This window comes from Tympanuchus pallidicinctus, unplaced genomic scaffold, assembly GCF_026119805.1.
Source record: "Tympanuchus pallidicinctus isolate F22 unplaced genomic scaffold, pur_lepc_1.0 scaffold15, whole genome shotgun sequence".
NCBI lineage: Eukaryota > Metazoa > Chordata > Aves > Galliformes > Phasianidae > Tympanuchus > Tympanuchus pallidicinctus.
The window spans coordinates 9868841-9883152 of NW_026294669.1; the positions used below are offsets into that span (position 1 = coordinate 9868841).

At 38.3% G+C, this 14312-nt stretch overlaps 1 protein-coding gene across 2 annotated transcripts in view; it reads left to right on the plus strand.

The window, feature by feature from the left end:
- Nucleotides 1–14312, plus strand: part of MYLK (myosin light chain kinase) — a 176553-nt gene that overhangs the window by 115435 nt on the left and 46806 nt on the right. For both annotated transcript variants that reach the window (XM_052674486.1, XM_052674487.1), the window contains 2 exons: nucleotides 5388–5504; nucleotides 7108–7197. In XM_052674486.1, the coding sequence (XP_052530446.1) occupies nucleotides 5388–5504; nucleotides 7108–7197 (207 nt within the window). The remainder of the gene's footprint in view (nucleotides 1–5387; nucleotides 5505–7107; nucleotides 7198–14312) is intronic.

A 14312-nucleotide genomic window follows, 5' to 3' on the forward strand; every position in this document is an offset into this window, starting at 1 on the left:
AGATATTGGTTTCCTTTCTTTGATAGGCTAAAGAGCCCATTTATGCTTGATGTAATGGCTTTGATTCTGTAATAAAGACACTTCTGCCAATTTCTTTTATTCTTCTCAGACTTCATGAGTCAAGCTCCTATTAGCTTTCTCCCAGTAATGCACTTTATCTAGAACTCAGTGGAGTTTTGTTTGGTGATTTTGTGTTGGTTTGTATTGTGTTTTGTTTTTGTCTTTTTAATGCTCCTCTTCATTGTTGTGTGTTGGTTTATTGCCCTATGAAAGAAACAGGTAGCAGAACCATATTTCAGCATCAGTGAGATAGAGGTCATCTTCCCATTGCTGTATTTGCTGGAGATAACTGGTCCTCTTTCTACTGTGTAGTGGAGCTCATATTTGTTACTTCTGTGTTAAACCTTTAAATACCCAAAATAGAGCATCCCTTGTTGCTTGTCATTTCAGTGTCTTAAGCTGTATTACTTGTTATTTCTCTGTCTTAAACCCCACTTCCTTTGAGTGAATAGACTCAGATTGAAAATTAGCTTGTCTGTGAGGTGTGCTCTATTTTCTCTTTCTCTTTCCATTTCCAACTGTCTTGACATCTGTAAGCTTTTCGACATTTAATGTAGATCTAATTGTACATCACAGATTAAAATATTGAATAGCTTTGGTCCTACAGTCTGGTCACAGAGGAAGTCCACCAAAAAGTGATGATCTCTTATTGTCAGCTTTCCCCAGGTTCATTATTTTGGCAGCTCTAACTCTACCTGCACTTGCAGGTAGTGCATTAATGTGTACATTAAGAAGAGTGTGTCCAGCAGATTGAGGGAGGTGATCCTTCTACTTCCCCTCTAGTCTGCCTTGGTGAGACCACATCTGGAGAACTGCATCCAGTTCTGGGCTCGCCAGTTCAAAAAAGACAGGGAATGTCTAGAGGGAGTCCAGTAGAGAGCCACAAAGATGGTTAGGGACCTGGAGCATCTCCCCTGTAGGGAAAGGCTGAGCAAGCTGGGAATGTTCAGCCTGCAGAAAAGACCAAAGTGGTATCTTCTCAATGTTTGTAAGTATCTAATGAATGGGAGTCAAGTGTATGGGGCAGGCTCTTTTCAATAGTCTTCAGCAACAGGACAAGGGACAATGAGCACAAATTCAAACACAGGAAGTTACATACAAATGTGAGGAAAAGCTTCCTTACTTTGAGAGTTTGGAGCACTACTCTGGAGTTTGAGAGCACTGGAACAGGCTGCACAAGAAGTGGTGGAGTCTCCTTCTGTGGAGATATTCAAAACTGATCTGGACACTTTCTTGTGTGACCTACTCTAGGGAACCTGCTTTAGCAGGGGTGGATTGGACTAGATGATGTCTGGAGGTCCCTTAAAACCCCTACAATTCTGTGATTCTGTGAATGCTTTCAATGTATTAAAATAGTATTAATTACTAACAGAAATGTGAGATAACACATATTTCAGTAATGATTAATCTCACACATATATTTTGCAGTTAAGTGTGCAGTCTCATGAATAACAAAAATAGGTTTTTCACATAGTTTGAACTCTATCACTTACCAATAATTATATTTAACCATTTTTCATCTCTGAAACTCTGGTGAGTTTTTTTTACTACTTTGCCTGCTGTCATTCTGATTGTAGTCAGTCCTTTCCAGGTAAATCCACTTGCCCTTTTTAAACATGGCTGGGGCAGTAGCACATATTTGCACTTTCCTGCACAGTTAGTGCAGGATTTATTAGAAAATTAACTTTAAAATTAATTAGAAAATTTAAAAAAAATCAATTCATTACAAAATTAACAGCAGTGAACCAAAGAGTTCTTCAATAAATTTATTGTGACTCTTAGACATAATTTATTACGGCCTAGTGTTTAATAATATTACTAAAAACTCTATAGTCCTCTTTGTCCTATGCGATACAAGTGAGAAGGTCAAAGTAACTCCAGTTTGTATTAGAGACAGGAGTCAGGACTTAAGCTATCTAGATGCCAGAGCTGGGAATTAGATGCAGGAGCTGTTTTTTGTTGGTTTGTATATTTGTTTTATATCTGAAGTTCATTTTCTGCAGTGTATCATGGAAAGAATGTAGAAGCCTAGAGATATTTTAAACTGGTTTGTACTATTTCTGAGCAAGTCAGAAAATCCTTTAATAGCTCAGAATGCGAGGCTTTAAGTATATGAGCCAGAGTCTCCAGTAAGTTGTAAGCTTGCTAAGGTCTATCTACAGCTTCATCAGTTCTGTTAACTGGAAGATCCAAGATGTAACCCCACAGTTTTTGATAGTGTTTTAAAGTCTGTCAGTGAACTGGTTCCTAAAAAAAAAAAAAAATAAAGTGGAGGGCTACTGGGAAAAAACTGATTGCAAATTTTTTTAGTTGACTGGAGTTTGTGAAGTGCCAGCATTCAGAATTCCAACTGCAGTAACCTTTGAGTTTTCTTACAGTTATGAGAAAATGTGCTCATTTCAGGCCATAAGGAGTTTTTTCAGAGGAAATACCAAATATTTAATCAAAAGACATTTGTCCCTCTAGCCTCAGGAACCCTGCTGTAGGATCATGGAACATTGGACTTCTGGAGAGTTTCCTATCCTTATTAGATCTCATCAAGTTCTGCCAATTTGTTGCTTTTATTTTTTGTTGTTAGTGGTTGTGCTTTTTTGGTTGGTTGCTTGGTTTGTTTGTTCATTTGTTTTTTTGTAGTTTTCTAAGAAAAGATTTCTACAGCCAATTCTGTTCTCTCTCTGCCTCCCCTTGTTTCCCTGTGCCAGACTGGCTAATACCTCGTTGGATCTTTGGCCAATTTCACACTGCTTGGGTAGTTCATAGATTCTAATGCTAGTAGCTAAATAAAGGAGAATAACCCAAATTATCTCATGTCCCTCCTCTACTGAGAGCAGAATGCGACCATTACATCCAGTGGTAGAAACATGCCCAACACTCCCAATGTACTTTGTATGTGCTGTTCCCAGGTGATTTCTGGGGAGTATGCTGAAGTGAAGGGAAACAGGATTCAGATTATTGCTGCAGGGATGTTGAAGTCAGGAGACAAAGGCAGCCCTTGAAAAATTGGGTTTCTCCTATTCACTAAATGACTTAATTCAAATTAAAGACAAATAAATATTCTTTTGCAGTAGGCAAGACTGAAGTATTTCTTAAGGACTCGCTTTTTAGTGGAGTAAGCCAAAGGCAGCTTTGATCAGACCTTGCTGCCTGGCCTGGCCAATACTGGGTTCTAAAAGCACAGCTAACAGAGTGCTGAATGCACATAGCAAGTAGAGGATTACCATGAGAAAATCCCAAAATTCGAGATTTTACTGTAACAGTGAAGAATGACTTATTGTTAGGCTGGAGACTTTTCTGTTGTGTTTCTGCATCAGGAAGTGTTTCTTGTAAGACATGAACTTACATAGCTGCAGCATGCTGTATGGACAACAGTGTAACAATATGAATGCATACAAGTGAGTTCTCCATCACACATCATTGCTTTACAGTCTCTGTTTTTTGGCAAGAGCATTTTTGGGTTATAATATATGACCTTTTCTAAGCATATCATATAGATTTATGCAAATTCTTAGACTGCAAGTTATCATTCATTTCCCCTCCAATTTTCTCTAAGCAGAAGAGCCACCTGAATTTATATTTGCTAGATGCCTGAAAGAATACTTTTCTAATGTCTCTCCCGCATTTGGAACAGAGCTGCAGCTCGTGACATTTTTGGCTCAGCCTAACTCATGAAGATGAGCTGACTCAGGGAAGGCACATGGCTTTTCTCTTCATGCTGTGGTTGGCTGAACATAGCCCTGTGAGTGAGGGGTCAGTGCTCCTGAGAGTTTTCACATTGTTTCTCAGGGGGAAAATTGGCATTATTTAAAGCTTCTTGATTTTGTGGAGAATGAGGAGGAGGGAAACATTCAATTTTTTCCAACCCATTGTATGTCTGGCAAAGCAAATTTATGGAGAATGGTTAGAAAATCTTTCAAAAGATTTGCTTTGAATTATATTATATTATCCAGCTTTACAATGAGGAAAAGTCTGGGTACCAAAAGCGTAATTGCCACATCAGAGCTGCGATGTAGTCTCCAAGAGGAGCCATTAAGCTCCCAATGTTTTTCTAATGCCGTCTCCCTCATTACAAGTGATAGAGGTGATGGGGAGCCTGAGATCAGGCACTCTGAAAAGTAGAAGGTAGCCTCCAGTTAATGTAGAAAGAAAGATGGAAATTGACAACAGATGCTGGGAAATTTCCCTGTGTCTCCAGGCTCTTAGAAAAGGTCTAAGAAAGATAATCTTTACACTCCATCCATCAATTAGGAGAGCCAAGGAAGGTAAATGGAGAAAAAAAGAGAAGGTACTACTGTGGCTGAAATAAATAGAAGGTGGAGGCATTGTGGGCAAGAGAACAACATTGTCTGAAGTGCACAATGTCTCAGGCTGTGTTTAGGGCACAGGTCAGGCTTTCCAGTAAGGAAGGAGAAAGAAAGACAACACTTAAGAGGAATATTTGGAAGCTGAAAGTGTTTTAAGTGAGGTTTTCCTTGGGAAGCAAAGCACATAGTTGTTTCAAGTAATGCAAGTGAACGTAAGGAATTAGGTGAACCACAGTTCTCTTTCCTTGTCTCCAACCAGTGGGAACATCTTCTGTTTTGGTTCACAGAGTTTTATTTTTTAAGAGGAAATGTATTTCCCTTGGGTCATACCAGACTCCCTTTGGTAACTACCGAGCTTATGTCGCATCCTGTTTCTACATACCCATTGAAGTCAGATGCTGCTTTTTAGTTTCAAATGGAATGAGTTTGTTGCAATGACAAATTCGATTGCTGATTTTATGTTGGACTTTTTAACAAATGTTTTACAATATCAGATGATCATTCTTTGATGAATTCAGGGAGAGGAAAATGGCTCTCAGTTCCATTTTTAAACTTGGCCAGCAAGCTAACATTCTACTTTCAAACATGGATGCTTGTGAGAGTGCTAGAGATAAGGCTGAATCAAAATATTACAGACAGTTTATGGACATCCTCTTCTTTAGATATTTGCACTGCTAGCATTTTTGAGAAATAAAAAAGTGAGGAGTCCTTTCCCCTGCTGTAAGACAAAGAACATTAGCAGAGATTCTGCTCTGAGTCTTCTCTACCATTATCCATTAACCTCGTCAGTGCTGCAGAGACAGCTTTGAGAATCTTGGGGAACAGTGATGTGTGTCCATGTGGTTTTATTTTATTTCAGCATTAATGAAGTTCTGACTCTGATGTTAAATTATTAAGGCCAACACATCTTTTTCTATCTGTTAATATCAACTTTAGGAAAGGATTGGTTGGTTTCATGCATTCTGTTCATTTTGTGGACTGCATCATGATGTCTCTCTTATTTGGACTCTCTTTCTATTGTATTAGGGACACTTTGTTCACTAACCATTGAGAAGGTCATGCCTGAAGATGGGGGAGAATACAAATGCATAGCAGAGAATGCAGCAGGAAAAGCAGAATGTGTTTGCAAAGTGCTTGTGGAAGGTAAGTAGTTTCCTGGATACAGAAAAATCCTCTTTAATTTCATCCTTCCCTCCCTTTCTTTCCCAGTACCAGCCTTTATGAACCACATACACAAAAAGTATCTCTGCCCACTTCTTCTCTCAGCTTTTCAGTCTATACAGAAGTTGGGTGAGTTCCATAAAGGAGCGCGAGCAGAGACAATACAGACCCAAGGACTCTCTTTGCTTTGTGGAATAATCTATATTCTCCTGCTGCACTCTGTATTTCACAAGGATTGTAGAGCTGGACTTGATTGTGAGCTATATGCATTCTTTAAAAACATAAGAATTCAGAGTGGAAGCCTGGCTACTGTTCTGTCTCAACTCTACTACTTATGGCTTCTCACTTCTTTTCAGTCCTTTGTTTTTTCCAGTGAAAGGGAGGAAATATAAATTAATTAGCAGCTCAATCACTTGTGCATGCCAAGTTTAGAAGATGGATAATTTGCTAACAAGGGAATGCCACTGGATAGTCCATGTCCATGACTGGCAGAGGGGAAGGATAGCAGGTTTTTTTTAAATTAGAATTGTGATCTAAAACAACAACTCAGATTGCTCCTTTCCACTCAGTGCGCTGTCAGCTTCCCAGATGATGATGTTTAGATTCCAGAAATAATGTTTAATTTCATTATATCTATTTTGTTCCCATGGACTCAAATTATGTCTGAGGAATATTTGAGTTTAATAATCAAAATAGTTATGGGACAAATCTGTAAAATCTTAAGTGTCTGGATTCAAACCTAGCACAGCCTTCTCTTAATTGTTTGGTAGGAGATTCTGTCTTTCTCCATTAATTTTTTAGAGAACACAGTTTTCACGCTCCAGTACCTAGATGACTCAAATGGGTGCTTCCATAAAGTTTATGCTACCTTTTCTGCAGAAACAAAATTTTGAACAGCCATCTCCTGTACAAATAATTTGAAAGGTGAATATTTGAAAGCTATAAGCTGATAGAGCTATTGCTGCAGTCAGAATTCTGAATTGAGATCTTTCTTCTGAAAAGAAATGTTGAGATCAAGCAGTCTAACAAGTGATGCTCATTAGAATTTGTTACCTGAAATGCGCTGTGTGGGATAACCTTCGTGAAAAACATTTGCATCTTCTACTCGTGTGTCTATATCGTATGGGAACATACAGGGGAAATGCTGATTTTCAAAGCGTGCTAGTCTATAGAGTTCACATAGATAATGGAATAGAAGAATGATATGAAAGAGATTCTTTAGGGTGAAATAATGCTTCAAAGATGCCTTGGATTCCCTGTTTCCCTGCCATGTCTAAAGCAATTTTATGCAAATTGTGCTTAGTTCTGTTGAGTCAAAATGGGCCCACTAGCTTTGATGGTGCCTCTTTTTTTAGCTGTTCTCTCAGGCTCTCAGTGCAATTGCTCCCATCCAGGGATTCTCCCTGTCTGCTCCCTCTTTATTTAGGAATGTGACATTCTTCAGCAAGTTTGTGCAGAAAAGCTTGCTTGAAAAAAATAAAGGCCAGTGATTTCCTCTAACCCTGTAGAAATATAAAAACAGACAGCTCTTTCATTATTGTTTTTTTAAATAGAATTTGTATTTTATTATTTGTTTTCATTGTAGATGCCTCATCCACAAAGGCCGCAAAGGTTGCTGAGAAAAAGACCAAGAAGCCTAAGACCACACTTCCCCCTGTGCTGTCAACAGAAAGCAGTAAGTGACAGAGATTTTAATTATTTCCTTCTCACTGGAAACAAACGAGTGCTTTGGGATTCCACAGTCATACACTTCTGTTTGCAGGCGTAGTATTAGGAGTTTGTTCTGCTCCTTTACCCTCTGCACATAAGGCTTATGAAGTGTGTTTCTGTCTTGTGGGGATTAGAAGTAAGAGGTAAAACCATGAGTTCAGATCCAGCCCACTCAGTTCTCAGTTTTTTATAATGATGCAATAAACTTATGACACAGATTTCTTTTTGGCTGCCTACCAAAGAGCAGAGAAATTCTCAAGTGGTTTGCCTGCAGTCATGTTGCATCCGGGGTAGACAGTATATTGTCTTACCATCGTAGGTAGGGTATCTTTGCTGAATCATCTTGTAACATGATATTTTTTTGAATAAGAAATTTCTACTACTGCTTTTGATATGAGTGCTCATAGTATGGAAATGTCTATCTCAGATGTCAATGTGAGTTCTAAAAAAGACATAAAGACAGAATTCTAATGGAAAATGAAATACTTAATCCTGCTGTGTTCTCCTCTCAAAATAAAAAAAAAACAAAACTTTATAATGTGATTTTCCAGCATGGAGCATTTTCTGCTTTATTTAGTAGCAGTCAGGATTCAGTGCAGTTTTGTATTTGTTGATGATCACAGGTAATAACTGTGCTTCTGGAATTGTTGTCTTACGTATAGCTGTGCCCTTAAGCTGTTTCTTAGTTGCTTGCTGAGCTTTACAACTTTTCCCTTCTACATGTCATTTAGGAGTGTGTGAAGGATCACACCAACATGCTCCAAACATGCTCCACCTCTGTACCTGAGCTTGAAATGCTGTAAATTATAGGAATTAAGCACAGCCTTTTTTTTTTTTTTTTAATTTAGATATGAAAGAAAGGAATTCTAAAGCCATTCAAAGCTTCACAGGATAGTGTTTTGAATAGTGTTTTGTATGCACATACATTTCACAGAATCTCAGAAAGGTTGAAGTTGGAAGAGACCTCTGGGTCCATCTGGTCCAACTTCTGCACAAGCAGGGACACCCAGAGCAGAGTGCCCAGGGCCCTGCCTAGGGGGCTTTTGAAGCTCTCCAAGGAGGAGACTTCACAACATCTCTGGGCAACCTGTGTCAGTGCTCCATCATATGCACTGCACAGAAGTGCTTCCTGATGGTCAGAGGGAACTTGTTTTCCAATTTGTGCCCCATGCCTCTTGTCCAGCCCCTGTGCACCACTGATAAGAGCCTGGCTTCATCTTCTTTGCACCTTCCTGTCAGCTACTTATAGACACTTGTACAATCTCAATCAGCCACTCCCCGCAGTTTCTTCTCATCCTTCCAGCAGTGTTATCAATTGCAGCTTCCCTGGGAGAAAGTGTGAGTAGGAATTAAATCTAAATACGTGGATAATGCCCTGATCCACATCCTAGTAGAATCACTGCTTGTCTTGCTGTGGGTGGAAATTGGATAGGAGGAGTAAAACAGAAGTTTGTAATTCTGGATTTAGTAATAAATGGGAAGTCAATGGGAACATCGAAATAATGGTGACTGTTGTTCTTAAGAATTCCTTTTTTCAAAATGCCTTTAAAGCATCTTTCCTGTTGCACTGAAAACATTGAGAAAACCAGAGAGAATGTTGGCCTTTGCAAGAGTTTTTGGAAAACTTAAAAATAAAAAATAAAAAAGATGCATATTTACTTTTAAAAGGATTTGGTTGCAGAGATTCCATGGGTATTTTCTAACATCTCATCCTCAGTCTCTGGAAGACTGCCTGAAATGAGCAAAATATACAAAACTGATCCAGTATACTTCATATTTTCAATATGAACTGAAATCCCTTTCAGATATAGAGACGTTCCTTATCTGAAAGAGAGTGGGCATAACAATTCAGTTATTTGTACATCTTTGCCCGTTCTTTCCAAAAGAAATCACAATCTAATAAGCAGATAAATTTTTACTAAGTGCTCTTCTAGTCTTTGTTGCCACATCAACTCATCACCAGTCCTAATGGCAAGTAAAATGGAAGGAATTACATGGAAGAAATAGCAAGGAAAGATATCCTAGCACTGCCACTGAATAAAATCTGTATTTTGACTAACTGTTTCAGTTCTAAACCTCCCACCTGTTTCTTTGAATAGATTTTGGAGAAATAAAGACATTACATAGCAGAGATTAAATAGACTGAGAATGTTTAGTTTTAAAATATATTACTGAAAAGGAATATGGTAAAATGTGTAAAATGATGAACAGCACTGATCTCCTGTGCCAAGCATGGAAAAGAGCAAGAAATGCCATTTCTGGTTGAATTCAGAAATGACATGCCATTAAATTCAGGGTCCACTTCACAAATCTGTAAATGGTTTGCTTTATGTATTCTTCCTGGATTTATAAGATTGAATTCTATGAAGTCACAGCAGTATATACTGTATGGGTATAGAAGCTGTACACTCTATGACATCTTCAGAAATCCTTCTCAGGAAAAATATTCCACATTGTCTATTTTCTGTAAGAAAATAAAAGTCAAATTTCATATGGTGAGCATCTATGTCAACGTTTCCTCCTTTTGGATATCTTATAAGAGATTCCAAGATTTTTGCCCTGGTAGGAACCTTCAGGAAATCCTACGGATATTAATTAACTTTTAGTTCCTGACAGTGAAGGTCAAAATGCTTCTCTTTCTGAAAGAAAATGAATGTTATTGGCTTATTAATCTGTAGACATTTTCTCACTGTGAAAATTGTTGCTGCCTCATTGACTGTACTATAATAGGAAGAAACTGCATCCCAGGAATTGCTACCAAGAAAAGAACTGATTTTGATGCTTCAAAAAATAACCATCCCAAGTCTAAGCATTGGATCAAAGTGTTTGGAAAGAAATGCCCACTATTTTTTGAAGATCTAATTCACAGCACTACTCTCTGTAAATAGTAAGAGGTGGCAAATGCCACTTGTCATAATCAGTAATATGAAAACCTAACAGGAAATCCTGGATTCCAGAGTAACACACTTGTTAAACCTGCCATTCTCATACTTAAAGCACATGCATTGAAGGGTGTTCCCAGCACACATTTTATTGCACAAGCATAAATTTTTCTGATCAGTCAAAAATAAAGTTACATCAGAGAAGTAACACCTCCAAGTGAAGGGGCCCTAGATGGATTATTTAGCAGTATTTGGGATCTTGCTGATATCTATCTTTTATATAAGCCACTGCATAAAATCTGTCTGCTTTCATGTCAAACAATTTTGGTGAAGTAATAACGCACATTTTTGGTTTAGTAGTAATGCATTCTCCTGCTGACAGTTGTTAATAAAATGTCGTCAGTGACACTGTCCAGATTGAATCCTCTGGAAGGACTGCTTTGTTATCTACCAGATCCGATTTCCCAGCACTGTTGGTACTTGAATTCAGGTCGAAAAATGGCATTTCTGGAAAAGAGCATCATAAATATTAATATGCTGGACAGGACTCCTTGTCATATTACATATTCATTGCTGTGGAGTTGGGGATGGGGTAGGTTCTAAGCTTTTTAATCACCATGGAAAAATTGTGTGTCATTGGCCCAAGTGATTAGCACACAGTTCTGTTATCTGCTTTTCAATAAACAATCTTGTCAGAGGATCCAAATCTGCAAACGCTATCGTAAGAAAATGGCACATTAAATATTTAAGCTTGATGAATTTTTGGTTGATTTCTGTTCTTTCAATAGAATATGAAAAATGGCACTGAGGAATATAAGATGTTTTAAAATTTTACTATCATGTCAGATTGTTTTCTCCTTAGTATAAAACTTGCCTACCTCTAAGAGAAGAACTTTGTTGCTAAGGAAGCAACTAATCAGGTCAGAAAATTCTCTTAATTGCAGAAATGAGACTCAACTGTGGAGCAGATGTGTTCTGGCAGCTGTGCTACTGCTGCCCTCTTTGGTCCCTAGAACCTTCTGAGATGCATTTAGTCTTCAATGAGGCTATTCAAACCAGTTCCCTCAGCCTGTTCCTTTATCATAAGGTCCATGGTACTCCTGACTGCTGCAAGAACCAAGTTCTCTGCACAGTGAATACAAAGTATCTAGATCTCTATTTAGTGTGTTGGAGCAATATGAATTTCACTGCCAGAGAAGTCTCTAGCTGAACTTTTTCAAGGAAAAATCAATCTCTTTTTCTATGAGAGGTGGTGAATGCATTTCTCAGGATTCGGATCTGAGGGTGACTAACTGTGGCATAAGTCTTCACAACAAAGCTATGTGAAACAACAGTGCAGTGGTGACTGTGAAGTTTGGTTGCCTTCGTAGGTGAAAAGAAAATTCAGCAACTGTACTTACGAAGACTGCAATTGGAGAAACACTAATTTGTTGTTCTCCATGAAGCCCAGTCCAGTACTGCTGGCCCAGTACGCATTTTGATTCTCTGCCAGGTTACTTTATAGCTCACACCACTCTGACATCTTCTGAGTTAATATTGGCACAGAACAGTATTTTCCATGTGTTTTTCATATGATCTATCCTACATAGCTGTACGTTGACCAAAGAAGACAAAAATGTGTATTGATTATCTTATGATTGTCTTATGCAGAGAAAAATGAGATAGTTTTTGCAACATGGCTTTGAACTGAGGAGGTGCCACATACCATAAATTCCCAGTTATGTCACTGATGACAAATGGCAGATCTGTGGCATGTTGTAAAATATTCACCAAAGTTTCTCTTCTAAAAGAGGGGCCTACATCCACTGACTGAATTAAGGTACAAAGGCACAGAATGTCTAACTTGTCTCACTAAAATAATTCAGAGCTCCTGAATGTCCAAACGGCCTTACAGTCTTTTTCCTTCCTAGCAGGCTGGATAGCAGGCTAGTGACCAAGTCTAGGCTGCTGATTGTACACAACTGTGCACTGCCTTTTAGCATCTACTGCTAGATGTCCTTAACCAATATGAGAAATACCAAAAATGGAATCTATATTCAAGCAGCTGACATTCTCTTGCTCCCAGTTGCAGTGGAACTCACACATCTTTGATAGTAAGCACCATTTGATGTTGGACTTCTTCTGCACTTTAACTGCAGAAACTGCTCAAGCACTTTGCTGACAAACTGTGATGGAATTGTTTCTTCCTCTAGCTGAGCTGTTTTAAATATTAAGTAACTTTGAGGGTACTATTCTGCATTGCTGAAGCTTTGGGTGTGCTAGCTCTCTCTTGCCTGAAATGCAAGAGTGAAAATTTCTTGGATTATTTTTTTCTCATGGAGAAGGCTAGATTCTTTTTTCAGTTAGAGGACACTGCGTGTTTTAGAAACTAAATTTGGGATGTTGCAACAAAATGTTGGTTGTTTCTAATGAGAAAAATAAAAGCCATTAAAAACTGCTGAAACTTGCAAACTGAAAAAAAAGTGACTTGTATGGCATTTAGTTCTTTAATTTCCTCATGTCATCAAATTTAATTTCATTTAAGAGTTCCTCTCTATTTCATTGCATTTAGGTATTCAATGTTTATTTGGAAACAGAACTAGGAATTTGCTTCTTGAGAAGCAATCAAGTGGAATTAAGCTTTCAAACCATGAAATTTTTAGGCTACTGGTCCTGGTACATTGTCACTGTTGATTTTCTCTGGAGCAATTAGTACAGGCTCATGAATGCATTAATAAGTGTGTTTTGTTTTAGTGCAGTTTTAGCCATCATCTTTCTCTTATCTCAGCTTACCTGTTCTCTGTAATACCTGTAATAAGTTTTTATACCAACGAGGAAGTCTGCGAGGGAAGCAAGGACAGAATGCAATAAGTCATTGCCTTAACTGTGAGGATTTTACTCTTCTGTACTTCTAGGTCTCAGTCGCTTCATGCCTTCTAGCACCAGAAATGGTTAGAGGAGACAAAAACTGTTTCCTTTGTGTCGTACTCTGATGTCTGGTCAGGAAGAGGTTACACCGTTTTTCTCCTTATGTTCAACAGAGTTAGGTGTTTACTGTGCTTATTTACTAGCAGAAATCCATCAGTACAGAAGATGTGCACATAACTTTAGACTTGTTCCTAAAGGAAAACAGAAATTATGGACTGGTTGGAAATGCTATCTTGAGTACTGCTGTTTTTTCAGACTGTAACAGAGTTCTACTTCTGCTTTATGAAAGCAAGTTGTACAGAGAGCCATTTCAGGGGAGGGCTATGCTTATTTTTAGTAAAATTCCAAAAAAGGAAAACAGAAAAGAAAGAGGCTTCCGAACATATCTGCTCTCATGAATTCAACATCAGGGCAAAGAACTTCACAACCAAATGTCCCACAGCTATCGGCCTGTATGGAATCTTTCCCTTTTTTAGTGTATGTGCCCCCAGACACAAGCTCTCTAAGAGGCAAACCTGGCTATAAAGTTATGTAAATACCAGCCTTGTGATGTTTACATTAAGTCGTTTCTAGAAGGCAGATTCGTTTCAGGAGGGAATATTATGTCCTTTTTTTTTTTTTTCCAGGCTGGTTTTCAGCTTCAGCCTGTTTCAATGTAAATATCAAAAGAGAGAAAAGGTCTTTTTTACTGAAAAAGCAGCAGAAGCAGACTTACACTAACATTTCCAAGAGGCTCAAATATTTTAATGAAAACAATCATTTGACCTCGTCAACTTTGATTAATCTTATTAGATTTTTTCATGTCTCCAGCAGCTTTTGAAACAAAAGCTGCTTTCAAAAAGATGCATGAGATGAGCTGCGATTCTTAAGGATGGTTTAAAAACAGTAGAGTGTGCATCATCTGCCAAAAAAGTCAGCTTCAAGGATGCAGAGACGTATCTTTCTGCTCATTCCCTGCCACACTGCCCCTGCCTTGCATTTCTGCTCGGCGCTATTTGTGTCTGCAAAACAGGATATTCAGCCAGACCTTCCAGCAACCCTTTGCAGTCTGTATGGTTTGATGAAATCCAGTGACAGTCTGTATATCCTCAGTTAAGCGAATGTTATGTCCTCATGGGTAAAAACTGAAAATTAAGAAAAGTCTTGTATTTTCATGTAAAAAGCAGTGCCTTAATTGATTGGTGGGTGAGGGAATGGGAGTGGCTGATGATGGACTGGGGAAAGTTAGAGAAGTATCTGAGTATATAGACAGTCATTCTGTGTATGTATTGTGCAAAGGCAGCGAAGGACA